We start from the raw sequence: 19,625 nt of genomic DNA on the forward strand, positions 1-19,625 counted from the left end.
CATTAGCAAACAAATATCATTGGACAAATAAATATCATTACCAATATCTGCTTCTACCGCTTTCGTTATTATTTCGGCAGTCTCGTTTAATGTCAATAAAAAGCAGATCTGCATATTTACAAGTAAAAAGATGTAATATTTCTTCATGCCTTGCCGCTCTCAAACATCTGGCGTTTATTCTGTGTGACCCTTACGTCAAGCAAGTTTGGCCACCCCTGGTTTCTTGGAATTCAGCATAAGCTCGACAATAGCGCCATAGAAAATGGCCGCCACAGAAATGGGGCTTCAGACGGCCCCTAGGCACTTCCTCAGAGCCTGCTGGATCTCCGTGTTCCTCAGGCTGTAGATGAAGGGGTTGAGCATGGGAGTCACAGCTGTGTACGCCACAGACATCACCCGGACCTTGGTGCCAGAATACGTGGCGGAGGGGCGGACATACACAGCAATCACAGTGCCGAAAAACAGAACCACCGTGGTCAGGTGGGCACCGCAGGTCGAGAAGGCTTTGCGCTTCCCAGCCGCTGAGGGAATCTTGAGGACCTTGTGGAAAATGAGGGCATAGGAGAGGATGGTGACGGCGAAGGGTCCCACCATGGTCACCGTCCCCTCGGTGAGGGTCGTCATCTGAATCGCCGAGGTGTCCGAGCAGGAGAGCTTAATCAAGGGGTGCAGGTCGCAAAAATAGTGGGGGATCTGCCGGGAGGCACAGAACGAAAGGCGAGACATCAACGCCGTGTAGAGCAGGGAGTGGAGGAAGCCCAAAAGCCAACAGCCGGAAGCCAAGAGGAGACAGTTCCTCTGATTCATCAGAACGGCGTAACGAAACGGGTGACAGATGGCCACGTAGCGATCGTAGGCCATGGAGGACAGGAGGAAACTTTCCGTGTTCCCAAAGCCCAAGAAGAAGAACATCTGAGACAGGCACCCACCATAAGATATGTCTTTGGTCTGAGTCAGTAGATTATGCAGCATCTTGGGGACGGTAGAGGAGGAGAACCCCACGTCAGCCAAGGAGAGATGGCTGAGGAGGAAATACATGGGGGTCTGGTAGAGGCGGACATTGTGGTAGATCAGGAGGACGATCAGCAGGTTGCCTAGCAGGATCATCAGGTATAAGAAGAAGAAGATGGGGAGGAAGAGGCGCTCGTGCTCTGGCTGGTTGGAGAGACCTTGCAGGATGAATCCACAGCGACAAGTCGCGTTGCTCTGAATGGTCATGGCTGGGAAGAAAGGAGGGGAAGGAGATGGTTACAACCCCCATCATTCGTGACTCAACTGTCTGGCCTACAGAGGATTATCCGCTTGCACAGCGGTGTCAAACATACGGCCCATGGGCCAGAACTGGCCCATCCGTGGCTCTTATGCAGCCCATGAGCAGCTAGTGCAAGGGAGGGAAGACGAGACTACTTGGGGGGGGGAGTGGGCAGAGTTCTGAAAAACAGAACCACTGTGGCGAGGTGGGCACTGCAGTTCGCAGATCGAAAGGGCTTCGCGTTTCCGAGCTGCAACCAATGGCTGCATTTCCATCTCTGTGGGGGGAGGGCAGTTTCTCCAGTTCCCGCCCCCCCCCCGTTGCTTCAGATGCCTAGCCTGCTTCCAGCACTGTTCCTTTGGCTCCGCTGAGCAAAGGAAGCACCATTTTGGGGGGCAAAGAAAGGTGTGGCAAGAGCAGGAGGGCAGGGAGGTTGTCTCTCTCTCTCTAGGATGACTCCGCTCTTGTTGTTGAGGTTAACTGGTGTGGTTAGTCCAGTCACCACTAGTTTGCAGAGTGCTTAAATCAATCTACAAATGCAGGCACGTCGCTTTGCCAGGATACTCATCTTATAAAGTTCCACAGAGCCACGCTGCAAGTTTAGAGGAGAAATACTTCTCTCTTTATTTGAGAAGTGCACTTTTGGATAGGAAAGAGCAGAGACAGGATAGAGTACTAACTTACTAGCTAAAGGATGGAAGATGGCCCTCATGGTGCCAAGAGAGGACAGTGTGTTGTCCCTCTTGGTGAGGGCAGGGAGAGAGTTTGTCTTCATCTGAGGGAGAACAGAAGGAAGGAAACTGACCTTGAGAACACAGTCTACATTTCAAAGGGGACAGTGGCAGAAGAGTAAACACAGGAAGGAATGGTCAGTGTACCTGTGGTCTCTCTTGCCACAAAGTCTGGAGGTCTGAGGAAGGGGCAGGGGTCACTTCCTGCGGGAGCACACAAGTGCGGAACTCCGGCAGTAGGGAGCTCAGGGGGCGGGCACATGCAACAAGCCCCACCCCCTGCTCCCAGCAGCCCTCAGTCGGGTCACGAGGAGCAAGAGGCAGCCAGGTAAGTTGCAGAGGCCAGTTGCAGAGGGCCCCCCCCCCCCGGCTCACCTTCAGGTACAAGCTCTCCCTCCTCTGTGAGGGCAGATCTGAATGTTCCCCCCCCCCATAGCTAGCAATTCAAAACAGTCCAGTGGCACCTTTAAGACCAAGTTTTATTCAGGTATAAGCTCTCCCTCCTCTGTGAGGAGAGATCTGCACGTTCCCCCCCCCCAACAGCTAGCAATGCAAAAGAGTCCAGTGGAGCCTAAGCGGTGGGTGTTGCCTTCTGACACACTTCCGATGATATCAGGGGGTGTGGCATATGCAAATAAGTTATGCTAATGAGTTATGCTAATGAGCTCCAGCACCTCTTTTTCTACGAAATGACCCCTGGGAAGGAGACATCTCATCTGGAACTTCCAATGCTTGTAGCTTAAGAGCCAAGCAAAGATAGGCAAGGCACAGGATCCAAGCTATGCACACCGCAGCTCCAAAGTACACTGGCTTGCAGTTAGTCAATCGGCCCCATCCAAACCAGCGCAGTCGGGGGGGGGGGATGCGTGTAGCTCTCATCTGGAACTGGAAAAAAATGTACTGAGAATGGTGGCACTCACCTGGTTAGAAGTCACCAGCGCTGCCGAAGCAGAAATAAGTGCATGATTTCCAAATCGTCTGTTCCATATGAAGACTGAAGATTAAAGAATGTATTGCGATAACATGGCAGCACCCGGCAGTTAGGAAGCAATAACACTAGATTATGTCACTAAATATCCATGCCAGAATTACTGAGGGCAATAAGGCAACTGCTCAAGTAATTTTTAAGAGATTTCTGGAGTGGGGGAACTCAACATCAATCCAATGCAAGGCTCTTATTCATGATTACTCAGGCGCAAATCCTATTGTATCCAGTGGGGCTTCGCCCTAAGCAAAAATGCACAGAATCACAGGCTTGCACATCTCAAAGGTAATATACACCACATCCAGCCCCGTAGCTGGCAACTTTTTGCTCGGGGGGGGGGCAATTTTTTGCTCAGGGGGCGAGCTATTATATGTCTGTACAGAGCTACACACATCCCCCCCCCCCCCCCCCGTGCTGGGTTTGGTGGGGGGGAGCGGCGTAGCCAGTGTACTTTGGAGCTGCGGTGTGCAAAGCTTGGATCCTGTGCCTTGTCCCATGCAATGACTTCCTTGCAAGGCGCGTGGAGGATTGCCCGGCCTCACCCACACTTTTGCAACTTTGCCATCTCGGGTGCCCCTGACGGTGCTCATTCCAGGCAGATGCTTAGGAGAGGGGAGAGGTGGAAAGGAAGCAAATAGATGGGGAGGGGGGGAGGGAATAGATGGGAACAGACCCATAGCCAGGATTTTTTTTGTTCAGGGGGCATTTAAATTTTTAAGGGGGGGCTTAAATTACAGTTAATTAGATTAATCTGAATACCCGTCTCTCCTCAAAAATAAGGTTTCTGGCATTGTTCTTTGTGGGCCCGGGCTTTTAATTAAGGGGGCAGGCCCCCAAAATACCCCACTGTAGCTACAGGCCTGGATGGGAAGGAAGGAAGGAAGGAAAGAGGGAGGAGGGAGGGAGGGAGGAGAGGTGGAAAGAAAGCAAATAGATGGGGGGTAGAGAGAGAGAGAGAGAAAGAAAGAGAAAGAGGAAGGAAGGAAGGAAGGAAGGAAGGAAGGAAGGAAGGAAGGAAGGAAGGAAAGCAGCCTGGAGTGGGGGGGGGAGCAGCTCCCCAGCCTCTCCTCACTTCCAGCTCTCACACATCTCAACAGAGAGACAAAAGAGAGAGAGAGAAAGCCCCCCCACACACACTGACTGCAGGAGAAAGCGAGCCCAGGATCGTCTGTGCTGCTGGAGCAATATGCTCCGTACAGCACAGAAGCTCCTGGGGCGCGCATTCTCCTGCAGCCCAGTTTAAACCAGACTGCAGGAGAAAGCGAGCCACTCGCCGATGCTGCTGGCAATGGGAGGCCACGGAGGAGCGCCAGCCACGCTGCCAGCCCAAGGCTTCCCCACCACCACCTCCACCACCTCCATTCTTGCCTGGCTCCCCTCCCCAACCTCCATCCTCCTCACCAAATGGCGGCCTCCTCCCCAACCTCCATCCTCCTCACCAGCTCTGCTACTTCCCCCGCCTGGACCTACAGGACGGCTGGGTGCAGCAGCTTCAGCGGGAAAGCGGCTTGGTTTTCGGTGACGGCCGCTCCCAGGTCGCTCCACTCTGCCGGAAGCTGGTCAGCCAGGAGTGGCCCCCCTCTAGAGTTAGTGCAGGCGTGGGGGGAGGGGACCCACAACCCCCGCGTTGAGAGGGAAATTGGTGCACTGGGCGTCGGACATCAGTGTGCCCAGCGCACCTAACTCAGCTTACAGGGAACACTGTTGGAGGCCCGGAAGAAAGGCTAGGGGGCCGGGCCCCATGGGCCCCGCGTTAGCTATGGGCCTGGCCACATCCGTCACAAGGACTTGGGCTTTTGTGCCAGCATTACCAATTAGTTCACCCCAATATAGTGAGTTGAATAGGCTTACGTTGTCCCTTCTTTCCCTGAACTTTCTAGGCAGCTGACAGTTTCTGCCCTACCCGGTAGACAGGAGAGCAGGCACACATCGGCCTGCGGAGAAGACAATCCTGGCTACGTCAGCCTGAGCCTTTTTCATTAGGTCGGAAGGTGAACCCCAGAGACTGGAGTTTGTGCAGTTGGTTTCACATGGGACCGGTTAACCAGAGCCGCCTTCTCTTGTGGTCCATATTTCCCTAGATGGAGCTCAAGGAACAGAAGGACTTAGCAGTGGGAGCAATATGACTTTGCAATACAAACTTTTGTATTATTTCAGAGTGGAGATCTGTTGGATTTGCTTAGCAGAGCGATGAAGCGCAATGGAAAAACAATGCAGACACAGACACGGGTGTTTAGCTTGTAAGGAAAATATACAGCTTACTAAAAGATTAGGAAGGGTTAAAGGTAAAGGTTCCCTTGCTCGAAAGCCAGTCGAATCCGACTCTAGGGTTGCGGTGCTCATCTCTGTTTCAAAGCCGAAGAGCCAGCGCTGTCCGAAGACGTTTCCGTGGTCATGTGACCGGCATGACTAAACACCAAGGCACACGGAATGCTGTTACCTTCCCACTGAAGCGGTACCTATTTATCTACTTGCAATTTCTTGCTTTCAAACTGCTAGGTTGGCAGGAGCTAGAACTAGAGACGGGAGCTCACTCCATCATGCGGCACACTCGGGTCTCGAACTGCTGAACTACCGACCTTCCACAGCCTGCAGTTCAGCGTCTTAACCACTTGAGCCACCACAGCTCCTAGGGTTACATGAAAGAAAACAACAACATCCTAGCTAACTAGTTCTAAGCTCCATCTTGCCTGTTCGTTTGCTCAAACTCGTGGGTCTGTAAGAACAAAGGAGAGAAAGCTTACACCCAAAGCCCCCACCTCTTGTGTATGTGGCAAACTGCATGTGGCATCCTCAATACATAAGTCAGCCAATAGACCAGGGGTGTCGAACATAAGGCCCAGGGGCCGGAACTGGCCCATCCAGGGCTTCTATGCACCCTGTGAGCAACTGCTGCAAGGGAGGGAGTGCTTGGGGGGGGGGGAGTGGGTAGGGCCACTCCACTGTGGCTTCAGCACAGCCTAATAACCTCGTCTGCAGCAGTCAAGCATTGTGGGGTCATGTGCCCAGCACTGCACTGCTGCCCCTCAGAGAACTGTTTCAAACTCACGTTTTGATGACCTGGTAAATCAAAAGAGGAACCTTCTTAAGTCATAGAACACACTTTACATTTCAAGTGGTCAGCCATCTTGGTCTAAAGCAGTAGAACAAATTTGGAGTCCAGTGGCTCCTTTAAGACCGAGAAAGGTTTATTCAAGGTATGAGCTTTCGTGGGCAGGCACACTTTTTTCCAAATACATTGGAATGGAAGGTAGAGTTCAAACTTATAGACAGAGGCTGAACAGCAAATTAACGTGTAACATGACGAAGATGTTTTAAGATATGCAAAGACAAAACTAAATAACAAGCTAAGGTTATTATAAGGCCAACAGTTGTTTTGAATTAATTAAGGGGGAAAGGACAGTAAAGCAATAAATATGTCAAAATGGGGGATAAATGTGTAAAGGTATCTTTTTTAATTGTGGGAAGTCAAGAGACTCTCCATTCGTCTGCAATCATGGAGGTAACTTAACAGCATTTTTTTTCTTCTTTGAGGTGGGTGCAGTGTTTTGTCAGCAAAACATTCCAATATTCCTTGCATTACATTCAGTATTCTAATACACTATTCTGAAAAAGAAATATACTAAAATACAGAGGATGTATAGTCCATCTTGTTGAGAATACATATGTGAGGACTGAATGAGTTAGCATACATAATGATATGCATACACTTTACATTTGTCACACCTAAAATGGCCTCTAGGGGGCCCTTCCATTCTAACACTAGTCTCAAACCCAGAATGAATAATCACACCTTTAATGTTGTTAGTCCTTCTAAACACAATCCAGGTGGTTTCCTGGCAGCCCGGTAAGTCCTGCACTAAAAACCAACGTTTCTTAGTGATTTTCTGAATTGATGTGGCCACAGAAGTATCATCTATGGCCAATATTATTCTATTTTTATATTCTTTATCTTTTTCTTTCAACAGAGTTGATCTGTCTGTCACTTGTGCTCTTTCCTGCACTTTACTTATTATTATTTCCAGGCAACCTCAGTCCCTGAATTGTTCCTGCATTAAATCACTATCCCTTCTGAAGTCTTGAATTTCTTTTAATATGGAGACATTGACCAAATGGAACACTCTGCCGTAAGTGTGCTGGATGGAACTATTTATTTCTTGTGGCCCTTTCTTACATGCCCGCCTGATCACCACTTTGCTGATCACCAGTTTGGCCGGAGATCCTGGAGGTTTTGGGTTTTTTTGTCATCTTCTGGACGTGTGGAGGGGGAGGTATTTGCAAATCTCCTGCGTTCTGCTGGGGGTTGGACTAGATGACCTCAGAGATCCCTTCCAACTCTATGATTCTATGATTTGAAGTGTAAATATGTGTTCTTGTCGGTTTGCTTCCTAAAAGTCCTCACCATAAAGTTTTGCTCAGAACGTAGAGTGTCGCTCCAATGTCGGAAATGCACCAGTAGACCTGCAGGAAGGAGCGGGCGTCCCCCTTCCCGTGGGCATCCAGGTCGGACCCATCAACCCTATACACCATACAGATATCTGGGGATAAAGATAAGGCACTGCCAAAGAACAGGGAAGGAGACACCAAGCAACAGATACACTCCTTCATCTCAACTACATTATATGTTTGTCAACAAGTAAGGTGGAGGTCCCTCAGGCCCAACCCACTTTCCCTGCAGCCAATTCAGTCATTATAGGGTTAACTTGTTTGCCTAGTATTTCTATTGTTTAGACTGACCTGGAAGGGGTACCTGGCAGTAAGCCAATGGGGAATTAGCGGGGGGGGGGAAGTAGCTTCTATTGTGATACAGATTGGTTGTTTGTTTCAGGTGACTTCCTTTCTAGGGGTCGAGAAGAAGGACAGATTCTCCATTATCTCTGTGTTAGTGTTGACTATAGACAGCTTAGAAAATGTAGCTGTTAGTGTTATGTTTATTTGTAGTTATCCCGTGTACCTTTTACCCTTAGAAATAAAAGTTTTTAAAAGCAAAGAAATCTCTTCTTTCCAATAGAGCAAGATCTATTGATAGTCTGAGTATTAAACACTTTTGACTATTTTACAACAGTATTAAAGACTGTATGCTTGAGTTTATACCCCACCCTTCTCTACCCCAAGGAGTCTCAGAGCAGCTTACAGACTCCTTTCCCTTCCCCTCCCCACAACAGACACCCTGTGAGGTAGGTGGGGCTGAGAGAGCTCTTCCAAGGACTGCCCTTGAAAGAACAGCTCTGAGAGAACTTGTGACTGACCAAAGGTCACACCAGCAGCTGCATGTGGAGGAGTGGGGAATCAAACCTGGGTCTCCCAGATTAGAGTTCACCCCTCCTAACCACTACACTAAACCAAACTAGACTTTCCTTATCTTACACAGAAGCATTGTGTCCAGATCATGGGAGGTTGTAGTTCCGCTCTATTCTGCTATGTTCAGGGCTCACCTGGAGTACTGTGTCTAGTTTTGGGCACCACATTTTAGGAAGGATGTTGACAAGCTCGAGCGTGTCCAGAAGAGGGCAACCAGGATGGTGAGAGGGTTGGAATCCAAGTCTTACGAGGAAAGGCTGAAAGAGTTGGGGATGCTTAGCCTGGGAAAGAGAAGGCTTAGAGGGGACATGATTGCAGTCTTCAAGTATCTGAAGGGCTGTCATGTAGAAGATGGAGCAGATCTATTATCTCGTGCTCCGGATTGCAAGACTAGATCTAATGGGTGGAGATTACAAGGGAGTCGATACCGGCTAAATATCAGGAGAAACTTCGGCCCCGTTCACACGAGGCGATTTGGCCCGGGAACGGGACAGTTTGGAGGCGGATCAAAGCAGCGCGATCACACCACAACATCTGGGAAGCGTTCTGCTTCCGCCTCCAAACTGGCCCAAACCCAGGAAGAACCGCCTCAAACTGAACCACCTACCTCGGTGGTTCAAACGGATGAGGCGCCTCTTCCCGGGCGTCTGATCGCCGGCGCGTCTTTGCGCCGGCTCAAGCCCGGGCCGGAGCCGAACTGCGCATGCTCCGACATGCGCAGATCGGCCGGCTCCCGGTTAGAGCCGTCTTTTCTCTCCGGCGTTTGATCGCGCCGGGGAGAAAAGGCGGCTCGGCCGGGGGATCCGTGGGATCCCGCCGAGCCGTATCAACGTTGGCGCGGCTTTTAAAAGCCGCGCTTTAAAGGGCTTTTCCCCTGCCGTGTGGCAGGGGCCTTTCTAACTGTAAGAGTGGTTGAGCAGTGGAACAGACTGCCTCGGGAGGTGGTGGATGCTCCTTCGCTGGACATTTTCAAGCGGAGGCTGGACGACCATCTTTCGGGTATGATGTAGGTTTCGGCTATGCTCCTGCAGAGTGCAGGGGGCTGGACTAGATAACCCGCAAGGTCCTTTCCAACTCTAACCTTCTATGATTCTATGATTCTATCTCTATGCCATCCGTGCCATCCATCCCACCCACTGCAACACAATGCCCCAATATCAGGTGACTGATCAATTACTTCAAGTTCCTATGAACAACACTCGTCCTGCGAAGAAGCCTTATCAGAGCTCCCTTCATCTCATTGTTCCTCAGGCTGTAGATGAAGGGGTTCAGCATGGGAGTCACAGCTGTGTACGCCACCGTGCTGCTGCCAGAGGTAGGCTGTGTATAGGTCCAGCAGAGGGTGCCATAGAAGAGGATGACCACAGCCAGGTGAGAACCACACGTGGAGAAGGCCTTGCGTTTGCTGGTGGACGATGAAGCCTTCGTAACGCTGAGGAAGATGAGCACGTAGGAGGCCACGATGAAGACAAATGGCCCCAGGACATCTAGCACACCTTCCGTCAGTGCCACCAGCTTGACAGCCGTGGTGTCGGAGCAGGCGAGCCCCAGCACAGGGTAGAACTCGCAGAAAAAATGGGGTATCTCCTGGGATGCGCAGAAGGAGAGAGAGGAGAGCAGGGAGGTGTACAGCGTGGACTGGAAAAGGGCCAGGAGCCAACACCCGGAAACCATCAAGAGGCAGCGCTTGGTGTTCATCAAGGCAGCGTAGTGCAGTGGGCGGCAGATAGCCAAGTAGCGGTCGTAGGCCATGGCGGCAAGGAGGAAGCTGTCGCTGTTGCCGAAGGCCAAGAAAAAATAAACCTGAGACAAGCAACCACCGTAGGAGATGACCCTGTCCTGGGAAATGAGGTTACGCAGCATGACGGGGATGGTGGAAGACGCAAGACACATGTCAGCCAGCGAGAGGTAGCTGAGGAAGAAATACATGGGTGTGTGGAGGAGATGGGCGTCGCAGCGGATCAGGAGGACAATCAACAGGTTGCCCAGAAGAATCAGCAGGTACACGAAGAGGAGGATGGAGAAGATGCGGCCTTTGTGTCCTGCTTGGTTGAAGAGCTCTTGCAAGATGAATCCTGGGACAAATGTCTGGTTCCCTTGCTCCATGGTTCAGCTAGGGAGAAAAATAAAATGGGTGGAACATGGGGGGGGGGGGGCGCTACATCACTTTAAGGGTGTGCAGATGTTACCTCCTTGAATGGGATGACTCTCTTTGTCTTCACTTGGGAGCTACCTTCTGATACCTCATCTCTCTGTGTGCTTTGTCCTCTCCCTTTCTGCACATGGCCTTCCACGGTCTTCCCTGTAGAGACCATGCCCTCATACTCCCACACACACGATGCCAGGCAAGCTGGCGGGTGTGACCTTGGGTCAGTCATAAGTTTTATTCAGAGCTGTTCTCTCAAGGGCAGTCCTAAAAACAGCTCTCTCAGCCCCACCTCCCTCACAGGGTGTCTGTTGTGGGGAGGGGAAGGGGAAGGGACTGTAAGCCCCTCTGGGACTCCTTCGGGTACTGAAGGGTTATTCTGTTTGTAATAATTGTTTGGGTACACTATATTTTTAATATGCTGGTTGTGATAATTTCAGGCCAAGTAAAAATGTCCATAGTCATATTTTATGTTCCTAAAGTAACAGAATGACTTTCAAACTGGAAAGGGGGGAAAGTGCTAATGTAGCATTTTTTCCAATTTTTCCAAAAAATTCCGTTTTTTTCCGGGGGGAAACAGGAAAAAAACGGGGTTTGTCCTGAGCTTCAAAATTTCCTCCTCATGCCGTGCGATGCTTAAGCTTCACTTCATCGATGGCGGAGGACCTTTGATACCCTAGGAGAATACCCTACCTCTTCTACAGAAGCTTGGGAGGACATACAAGGCTCCCTGCCACTGCTGCCAACATGTCACTTCTTACCTGGTTGTATCTATTGAGATATTTGGTTAATATAGCAGCGTTTGCCCAGTCATAGAGCCGTGATACTGACCACAGAAAATATACTCCCAAGAAGTACATTGCAAAAAAGGGTAAACTTACATTTATCCAAGGAGCTCCAGTTCACATTCCGGTTGCAGACGAAAGGAGAGACGCCTAATCTAAAGCGTCCTTTGACTAAGGACTGTTTGTTTTCTTTTGTTGGTAACTTAAATATTTATTGTATTTATTGCAGAGGTCATTTCGGGGGGGAACGCGGGGGAACGCAGTTCCCCCGGGTGAGGTGCAGGGGGGCGGGGCACATGATGAAGCCCTGCCCCCTGCTTCCGGCCGCTCGCTTCCAGCCCTCATTCAGCCAGGAGGAGGCAGGAGAAGAGGGAGGGTAAGTTGCTTCCTCCCCGCCTCTCCCCACCCCTGCCTGCCTGGGGCCAGGGAGGGCCTTGGCAGGGCTTCCTCGCACTCCCGCTGGCCTTGCAGGTCCACCGCCGGGCCCCTGATGTCAGGGTGTGTGGCATATGCTAATGAGTTATGCTAATGAGTTCCCCTAGCTCTTTTTCTACGAAATGACCCCTGATTTATTGTATATCCCTGTTGTAAGCCTCCCTGAGCCCTGCTTGCAGGAGAGGGCGGCCTAGAAATTTAATTAATAAAATGGCTAGCTTGTCCAGCATCATGTGTGTGAGAGTATGAGGACATTGTCTCTACAGGAGAGACCTGCAGAGATGATGTGTCTCCATGGAAGGCCATGTTGAGAGAGGGAGAGGAGAGACCTGCAGAGATGATGTGTCTCCATGGAAGGCCATGTTGAGAGAGGGAGAGACCTGCAGAGATGATGTGTCTCCATGGAAGGCCATGTTGAGAGAGGGAGAGGAGAGACCTGCAGAGATGATGTGTCTCCATGGAAGGCCATGTTGAGAGAGGGAGAGGAGAGACCTGCAGAGATGTGTGTCTCCATGGAAGGCCATGTAAAGAGAGGGGGAGGACAAAGGGGGAGAGAGGAGGGGTCAGCGGGCAGCTCCCAGGTTAAGACAAAAAGAGGCGTCCCATTCAAGGAGATAACCCCTGTACACCCTAAGAGTGATGTAGCGCTCCCCAATGTCCAGGCATGCTGAATCGTTCACTCCAAGCCAGTGAGAATGCACCTCAACCAGGCCAAAGACATTCAGATCCTCAAAATTAAGCTTTTCACCCTGACCTGGATAGCCCAGGCAAGCCCGATCTCGTCAGATCTCGAAAGCTAAGCAGAGCTGACCCCGGCAAGTATTTGGATGGGAGACCTCCAGGGAATACCAGGGTTGGGAGGCAGAGGCAGGCTATCCTGCCACTTCTCTGAACATCCTCCGTGCCCCAGTAGGAGTTGCCAGAGGTCACCATGACGTCCAGGCAAAACGCACACACAAATGCAAAAAAATAAGCTTTTCTTTTCTTTGCTTCTGATTGATTCAGATGCGTAGTCATGTTGAGCTGAAGAACTAGAACAAAGTTGGAGTCCAGTGGCACCTTTAAGACCAACAAAGCTTAAATCTGGGTATAAGCTTTTGTGTGCATGGACACTTCGTCAGATACAGTGAAAAAGAATTTCCTCAACCATTACATATAGGTAGAGAGAAGGTGGGGTAGAGGTTAGTTGCCAGGAGGGATTAGTTAGAATCAAGTTAGATGCATCTTGACTCAAACTACCCCTTCCTGGACCCCCCCCCCCACACCTATATGTAACAGTTGTGGAAGTCTGTTTCACTGTATATGAAGCAGTGTGCATGCACATAAAAGCTTATACCCAGAATTAAACTTTGTTGGTCTTAAAGGTGCCACTGGGCCGAAACTTCGTTCTGATTGATTAGCCATGAAGCAAGCTTCCAGTGAAACTAGTTTAACTGGACATCTAAGATAGCAGCATTGTCTTCTCCTAGAGCTGGTTAGAATTAGTCACAGAGACAAGGCACCAGTTGAAAGAAGAAGATGAAGACAATGAAGAAGAGGAGGAGGAGGAGGAGGAGGAGGAGATTGGATTTATACCCCACCCGTCACTACCCGAAGGAGTCTCAGAGCAACTCACAATCTCCTTTCCCTTCCCCTCCCCACAACAGACACCCTGTGAGGTAAAAGAAGAAGAAGAAGAAGAAGAAGAAGAAGAAGAAGAAACCCTGTGAGGTAAAAGAAGAAGAAGAAGAGATTGGATTTATACCCTTCCCTTCACTACCTAAGGGAGTCTCAGAGCGGCTGACAAACTCCTTTCCCTTCCCCTCCCCACAACAGACACCCTGTGAGGTAAAAGAAGAAGAAGAAGAGATTGGATTTATACCCTTCCCTTCACTACCTAAGGGAGTCTCAGAGCGGCTGACAAACTCCTTTCCCTTCCCCTCCCCACAACAGACACCCTGTGAGGTAAAAGAAGAAGAAGAGGAGTTTGGATTTATACCCCGCCCTACCTCTGTGAGGTAAGTGGGGCTGAGAGAGCTCTTTTGAGAACTGCTCCTGAGAGAACAGCTCTGAGAGAGCCATGACTGACCCAAGGTCACGCCAGCAGCTGCATGAGGAGGAGTGGGGAATCAAACCCAGTTCTCTCATATTAGAGTCCATGCCCCTAACCACTACACCAAACTGGCTCTCCTTACTCACCGGTAACACTTTGCTAGGCCCTACAATGCTTGAGCTTTACTCCATCGATAGCAGAGGATGTCTGATATCTGAAATGGAAGATATTTGCGGATATGAAGGATCTTGGTCGACCGCCCAGACCGGTCCTTTCCATACAGCTTGGCCCAAAGCAGTGAGTGGAAGGGAAATGTTTGGCTTCCGAGTCACTGCGCAGTTTTCATTTGAGGGATAACTTCAGTCCTTTGTGGTTTTGTTATTTCAGGGTCACTGAGAGACCCCCCCCATGCCCGGCCTGCTGAGTTCCATATCAGCCAGACCACATCTGGCTTTAGAATGAACAGAGATGCCCATTTGGCAGCTTCTGGAAGCATGAGTCTAAATAGACCTGTTGTTTGACGTGCTCCAAATAAGTCCTTATTACCGGCAAAGCAGAGTATCTGGGCTTTAAAAACAACCGTCTGTATTGCACCTACTCAAACCAAGGCCTCTCGGGGGCAGTAGAAGCTACACTATTTCCATGGGGGTCTCATTAAGCTAAGTCCTTTCGGGAACAAAGAAAAGGGATGGAGAAATGAAGGCGGCATGAGCACCCAGCTCCACAGCGGTATATATCACGGGAACGGCCCCAGAATGGTTTAAGTCAGGGGTGTCGAACTCATTTGTTATGAGGGCCAGAGCTGACGTAAATGAGACTTTGTGGGGCCGGGCCATGTGTGTCACAAAATGTAATGCCAGGTAGCGGAGATAGAAACTTAATAAAGGGCACAAACAAACACAATTAAAGATTTTTTTTAACTTCAAAGAAAACATGCTTGAAACATTAGCACTCTTGTAATATTTTGTTTATTTAACAGTCTACGGTAACTGACACCTCTTGCTCTGAATTATTGCATCAAAATCTGGAGACAATGGCTGATTTCGCACTAGAGCTGCCTCAATGTTGCGCCGCCGTTTGCCCCGATACTATTGGTCAATTTCACCTGAAGCCGCGGCGCTGCATTTCCTCCGCAGTTTCGTGATCCTCAAAAAACAGGGGCAGAATCCAGGCAGCCATCCAGCAACAGATAGAGCTGGGTGTCATCCGCATATTGGTGGCAACCCAACCCAAACCCCCAGACCAACTGGGTGAGGGGGCGCATCTAGATGTTCAACAACATTGGTGAGAGAATCGCCCCCTGCGGTACCCGACATTCAAGTGGGTACCGCTGAGAGATCTCCTTGCCAAGTGCCACCCTCTGTCCCCAACCACAAAGAAAGGAGGAAAACCACTGTAGGGCCATCCCCGAACTCCTATGTCGGCAAGGAGGTGGATCATAAGATTGTAATCGACTGTGTCGAACGCTGCTGTAAGATCTAAGAGTAACAGCAGCACCGACCCACCCCGATCCAGGTGTCTATGGAGGTCATCTGAGAGGGCAACTAATGCCGTCTCCATCCCGTGGCCAGGGCAGAAACCAGACTGGAACAGATCAAGGATGGATGTGTCATCCAGGAAAACTGGAGCTGTTCAGCCACTGCCCTCTCAACTACCCTTCCCAGAAACTAAAGATTTGAGACTGGGTGATAGTTGGCTAGGACTGCAGGGTGCACTGTGAAGACACCATGACACAGACTGAAGGCTATGTGTTGGTCTACAAAACAATAGTCTTCCCAGAGAAATAAGTACAACCCCTGAGGCAGTGCAAGAATAGAGAGACAGCAATGTATAGTGTTTGGTATCAGCCTACTATCTGGGGAGTCTAAAATCTGCAGTCTACAAAGGAAATGTGCTGGGTAAACTTGGTCTGGACACACACTCTCAGCCTAATCCACCACACTGGCTTGTTGTTATTCCCCCCCCTCTCTCTCTCTCTCTCAAAGGGGCTTTGTATCTCTCCTGTGCAATTGAGGGAACTGGCCAAAGCTGGCTCTCGCCCTTTCCCTCCCGCCCCAGTTGCTGTTCCTGTGGCTGGTCTTGTTGATATCTTTGTTACATTTGACATGGCAAAGCTTTTCACGGAATGGAGATCAGCATTATCAATGGCTGCTGGCTGCACATCGGTGTAAATTGGCCAAACAAAAAGCTGGCAATTCTAGCGGCTTTTCTGCATTCTCATTTTCCTTGCCTGTAAATTCCTGTTTCTTCGGAGGTGGGTTTCTGTTCCACATGTAGTTTGCTCCCTCTAATGGTTCATTCGATATTACACCTGTTTATGTCTGGCATACAACCAAATGCAGATTAGTCTGTGCTTATTGTGTTCCCCATAGCAACCTACGGCTGCGAAAGTTGGACCATGAAGAAGCAAGACAGGAGGAAAACCAACTCTTGACCCTGAGGTGCTGGAGGAGGTTCCTGCGCATTCCTTGAACAGCAAAGGCAACAGACAAACCAGTATTGGAGTGCATAAAACCAGACATGCCACTGGGAGGAAAAATCACAAATCTGCAACTGACTTATTTCAGACATGTCATGCAGAAGAGCTCACTCACTAGAAAAAGCGATCGTGCTCGAATTGGTTAACAGCAAAAGGAAACCTGGCTGCCAAAGAACACGGTGCCTAGACACCATAACAGTCGACACCAGCCTGAACATGGAATGACTCAAAGAAACAGTACAAGATTGAAAAACGTGGAGAGAGCTGGCCCACAGAATCGCCACGAGTCGAATAGGACTGAATGGCTAACAACCTAAACAATATCTAGCATAAAAACTAGTGTCATATCGAATCGACCACGAGAAGGAGCAAACCACATGCAGAAGCAGGGAAATGAGAATGGGAAAAGGCCCTCAGTTAAACTTATTTCCAGTTATTGTGGGACATTCGCATCTGGCCAATGAGTCTCCTTAGGGCACCCTTCATCTCATTGTTCCTCAGACTGTAGATGAAGGGGTTCAGCATCGGGGTGACCACCGTGTACATGAGGGAAGGCAGGGTCTTGTTCTCAGAGGCAGGCAGCAAGTAGACGCAGAGGATGGTGCCGTAGAACAAGATCACCACAGTCAGGTGAGAACCACATGTGGAGAAGGCCTTGAGTTTTCCACTCGAAGATGGGGTCTTCATTACAGTCAGGAAGATGTGTCCATAGGAGACCACAATGAGTGTACAGGGTCCCAGAATATCTAGCATACCTTCCGTCATCACTACCATCTCTATGGGAGTGGTGTCCGAACAGGAAAGCCTTAAGAGCGGATTGACATCGCAGAAAAAATGGCGGATCTCACGGGACGCACAGAAGGAAAGACGGGAGAGCATCAGTGTGTACATCAAGGACTGCAGAAAAGCCAGAAGCCAACAGCCAGAGACCATCAAGAGGCAGCTCTTGATATTCATCAAGGCCGCGTAGTGCAGTGGGCGGCAGATAGCCAAGTAGCGGTCGTAGGCCATGGCAGTGAGCAGGAAGTTGTCGCTGTTGCCAAAGGCCAAGAGAAAATACGTTTGAGACAAGCAGCCACCGTAGGAGAGGATCTTGTCCCGGGACACCAGATTGCATAACGTTATGGGGACAATAGAAGATGCAAGTCCCACGTCAGCCAGAGAGAGGTAGCTGAGGAAGAAATACATGGGTGTGTGGCGGAGATGAGCATCGCAATGGATCAGGAGGACAATCAGCAGGTTGCCCAGGAGACTCAGCAGGTACATGAAGAGGAGGAGGGAGAAGATGAGGCCTTCGTGCCCTGCCTGGTTGAAGAGCCCCTGCAGGATGAATCCAGAGACAAAAGTTTCATTCCCTTTCTCCATTGACGAGCTAGAGGGAAAAATAACATTGATGGAACATGTAACGATCACAGTCCCTTCCTTCTACATACAGGTTGCCCAAGGATTAGGACCTACGGTGATTTGTAAAATGGGGGAGCAAATTTCATAAATGGCTTCCCCCCTCCACAAAAGTGGCACTGAGTTTCCCAGTAGGGTTCTGTTGCGTACCAACAAGGACTCCACATGCGCTCGGCCAAACACGTGGCCAGGCTAACAAGCGCAGCTTGAGGATGGAAAACAATAGCGGGCAAGGATACTAGAGCGAGCCTATCGGCTACTCAGGATCCTACGCCTGACCTATGGGTATGGACACTAGGTAAACAGCCTATCACGGGGAGCAGGACGTGTGTTGGGTGTGGTGTGGCTCACGAATTTAAGCAGGGCTCCGGTCCTGCTGCTCTCTGTCTTGAGTTGAGAGTTTAATAAACTATGAGCTGAAATCACTACTACGCGTCTGAACCCAGTACTTTACAGGTTGCCAGGTGCCCCTCAAAGTCCCCAGCAGGGGACTTTGGGGGCGTTACTGGAGGGGGTGGGAAGCCCCCAGTAGGGTTGCCAGGTCTAGGTTGGAAAATACCTGGAGGCTTTGGGGGTGGAGCCAGGAGAGGGCGGGGTTTGGGGAGGGGAGGGGCTTCAGCATGGTACAATGCCACAGAGTCCACCCTTCAGAGCAGCCATTTTCTCCAGGGGAGTTGATCTCTGTCAGCTGGAGATCAGTTGTAAAAGTGGGAGATCCCCAGGCCCCACCTGGAGGCTGGCAACCCTAGTCCCAAGCGTGATGACGTCACTCAGTAGTGACATCATCACATTAAGGAACAGAGGCCCCCGCCTCTCCCCAGCAATGTTTAAAGGGTCTTTTTAAACCCTGCTGGGAAGAGGCGGGAGGGATCCCCCGTGCGCCTCCATGCCGAGCCCCGAATTCAGGGCTCAGAGTGCAGGCGCATGGCCCCCACCTCTCCCCAGCAATGCTTAAAGACTTCCTTTAAACACTGCTGGGGAGAAGTGGGGGGGGAAGGCCACATTCGCCTGCATGCCGAGCCCTGAATTTGGGGTTCAATGTGCAGGTGTGCAGCTCCACCTCTCCCCAGTGTATGTCTTTAAACACTGTTGGGAAGACTTGGGGAGGAGACTGGGTGGGATGGAGACCAGGTGGTGGCTCTTGGGGCCGGGGCTTCCCCCCACTCACCTGCTGACGGGCGGGAAGGAGCCCCGCCAACTCGGGCAACCCCCACCAAAACGGGGGGGGGGGGAGAAAAAATAAATGGAAGTACAGCAAAGAGGGTTGTGCATATAACAACACAGTCAAAAACTGTAACGGTCTGGGACTCGATTCGGTCTTCTCTCGGGTGCTGACTGGGAGGGTCCCCGCGTAGTTGGGAGGGGGGTGGCGTCCCCCTCCTGACATGATGGCTCAGTGGGGTTCCTTTTGCCTTTAAAAAGGGGGGCTGCAGTGGCTCAATTGGTTAAGACGCTGAACTGCAGACTGGAAGGTCGGTAGCTCAGCAGTTCGAGACCCAAGTGCCGCATGACAGAGTGAGCTCCCGTCTCTGGCTCCAGCTCCTGCCAACCTAGCAGTTCGAAAGCAAGAAATTGCAAGTGGATAAAGAGGTACCACTTCGGTGGGAAGGTAACAGCGTTCCGTGCGCCTCGGCGTCTAGTCATGCCGGCCACATGACCACGGAGACGTCTTTGGACAGCGCTGGCTCTTTGGCTTGGAAATGGAGATGAGCACCGCATCCCCAGAGTCGGATTTGACTGGCTTTTGAGCAAAGGAAACCTTTACCTTTCTCTAAAAAACCATTCAGATCCATTCCACAGACACCAATGTAAATAGTCCAGTGCAGTTCAATAAATTCCTAACAGTTAATAAATGTCCATGGCACTGAGAGGGTGTTGAAGGATGTCCACAAAACACAGTTGCTAAGTGGTGTGGTGACGGATCACCCAGGTTCCCCTCAGTTTCCTTTCAGGACTTCTTCAACCACCTCCAGTGACGAAGCATCAAGCTCTACATATTTCTCTTGATGGTAGACAGCAGTCTATATCTGTTCCAACCATCTTGAATAGTGGAGGCTCAAACCGGGGGGGGGGGGGTG

General features: G+C 50.5%; 3 protein-coding genes across 3 annotated transcripts; all 3 read right to left on the reverse strand.

Moving 5' to 3' along the window:
* Positions 1-285: 285 nt before the first annotated feature.
* LOC107122819 (olfactory receptor 1L4-like) lies at positions 286-1,218 on the reverse strand. Its single transcript, XM_015425961.1, has one exon. It carries the CDS (start codon positions 1,216-1,218, stop codon positions 286-288), a length of 933 nt encoding a protein of 310 aa, XP_015281447.1.
* An 8,224-nt stretch (positions 1,219-9,442) lies between these two features.
* On the reverse strand, positions 9,443-10,375 carry LOC107122820 (olfactory receptor 1E5-like). Its single transcript, XM_015425962.1, has one exon. The coding sequence runs from the start codon at positions 10,373-10,375 to the stop codon at positions 9,443-9,445; it is 933 nt and encodes a 310-aa protein (XP_015281448.1).
* A 6,194-nt stretch (positions 10,376-16,569) lies between these two features.
* On the reverse strand, positions 16,570-17,511 carry LOC107122821 (olfactory receptor 1J4-like). Its single transcript, XM_015425963.1, has one exon. It carries the CDS (start codon positions 17,509-17,511, stop codon positions 16,570-16,572), a length of 942 nt encoding a protein of 313 aa, XP_015281449.1.
* Positions 17,512-19,625: the final 2,114 nt, after the last annotated feature.

Source organism: Gekko japonicus, unplaced genomic scaffold, assembly GCF_001447785.1.
Source record: "Gekko japonicus isolate JY-2015 unplaced genomic scaffold, Gekko_japonicus_V1.1 scaffold3472, whole genome shotgun sequence".
NCBI classification, from domain to species: Eukaryota; Metazoa; Chordata; class Lepidosauria; order Squamata; family Gekkonidae; genus Gekko; species Gekko japonicus.

Excerpts from the sequence above, each read along its gene's own strand:
- LOC107122819 (XM_015425961.1), bottom strand. The coding sequence starts at position 1,218 with ATGACCATTCAGAGCAACGCGACTTGTCGCTGTGGATTCATCCTGCAA.
- LOC107122821 (XM_015425963.1), bottom strand. The coding sequence starts at position 17,511 with ATGGAGAAAGGGAATGAAACTTTTGTCTCTGGATTCATCCTGCAGGGG.
- LOC107122820 (XM_015425962.1), bottom strand. The coding sequence starts at position 10,375 with ATGGAGCAAGGGAACCAGACATTTGTCCCAGGATTCATCTTGCAAGAG.